Source organism: Antrostomus carolinensis, unplaced genomic scaffold (assembly GCF_000700745.2).
Source record: "Antrostomus carolinensis isolate BGI_N321 unplaced genomic scaffold, ASM70074v2 scaffold42733, whole genome shotgun sequence".
NCBI lineage: Eukaryota > Metazoa > Chordata > Aves > Caprimulgiformes > Caprimulgidae > Antrostomus > Antrostomus carolinensis.
Window position 1 is genome coordinate 1,522 of NW_010305247.1, and position 818 is coordinate 2,339.

The following is an 818-nucleotide window of genomic DNA, read 5'->3' on the forward strand; positions in this document are numbered from 1 at the left end:
CCCTGTCTGGCAGCCGAGTGGGGAACACCCCGCCCTGCCTTTGTGCTGCCAGGTGGGGTGGAGCCCCAGCCCCGCTTCCCCAAACAGCCCCTGGACTGGGAGGAGGACATCCAGCTCTACTCCTGGTTCCTGGACAGGAAGGTGAGGATGGGCACAAGTGGACATGGGACTGTGCCACTCCCCAGCAGGGTGTCCCCTGGGGTGTGCAGGGGGCACAGTGGGGATCAGGCTGGCCAGCATTCCCTGAAGCTCCTCAAGGGTGGAAAAGGACCCAGGCATCCTGCCCCCCACCCCAGCATGGTGCCTGGGGCAGGACATTGGTGTCCGTGCCCACCTTGCCCACCTTGCCACAGGAGGAGCTGCAAGAGTCCCACGCCACCTACATCCAGCAGCACCCCGAGCTCCAGGCACTGCTGGCTGACTTCATCCAGGCCCTGCTCCTCCAGCAGCCCCATGACCCCGTCTCCTTTGCTGCCCAATTCTTTGCCCCCTTCACCCGCCAGTGGCGTCCCGGAACCCCCTTCATCTCTGTTGGGGCTGCCAGCTCCCTCCCCAGCTCCCCACCCTCCAACTAACAGGGAATAAAGCTGCCAGCGCTGCCTGTCCAGGCTCATTTGCTTTTGGGAAACTGAGGCACAGGGAGGGCAAGGAGTGCTGAGTTGTGTGCTAACACCCCCCGTGCAAGTCTGGGAGGGACCCTGTCCCCATCCCAGCTGTTCTAGCCCTTGCTTGGGGTGGTGGGTGCCTGGGGCATACCCTGGGGCAGAGCCAGGCTCGCATCCCTGTGCCCACCACCACACCACATCTCCTTGGGGGCC

At 64.4% G+C, this 818-nt stretch overlaps 1 protein-coding gene across 1 annotated transcript in view; it reads left to right on the top strand.

Moving 5' to 3' along the window:
- The window catches only part of CATIP (ciliogenesis associated TTC17 interacting protein), a gene marked incomplete at its 5' end in the record, with an annotated part of 2,092 nt that extends 1,517 nt beyond the window's left edge, over positions 1-575 (top strand). The window contains 2 exons of the mRNA XM_029084211.1: positions 14-141; positions 354-575. Coding sequence (XP_028940044.1) covers positions 14-141; positions 354-575 — 350 coding nt within the window. The remainder of the gene's footprint in view (positions 1-13; positions 142-353) is intronic.
- Positions 576-818: the final 243 nt, after the last annotated feature.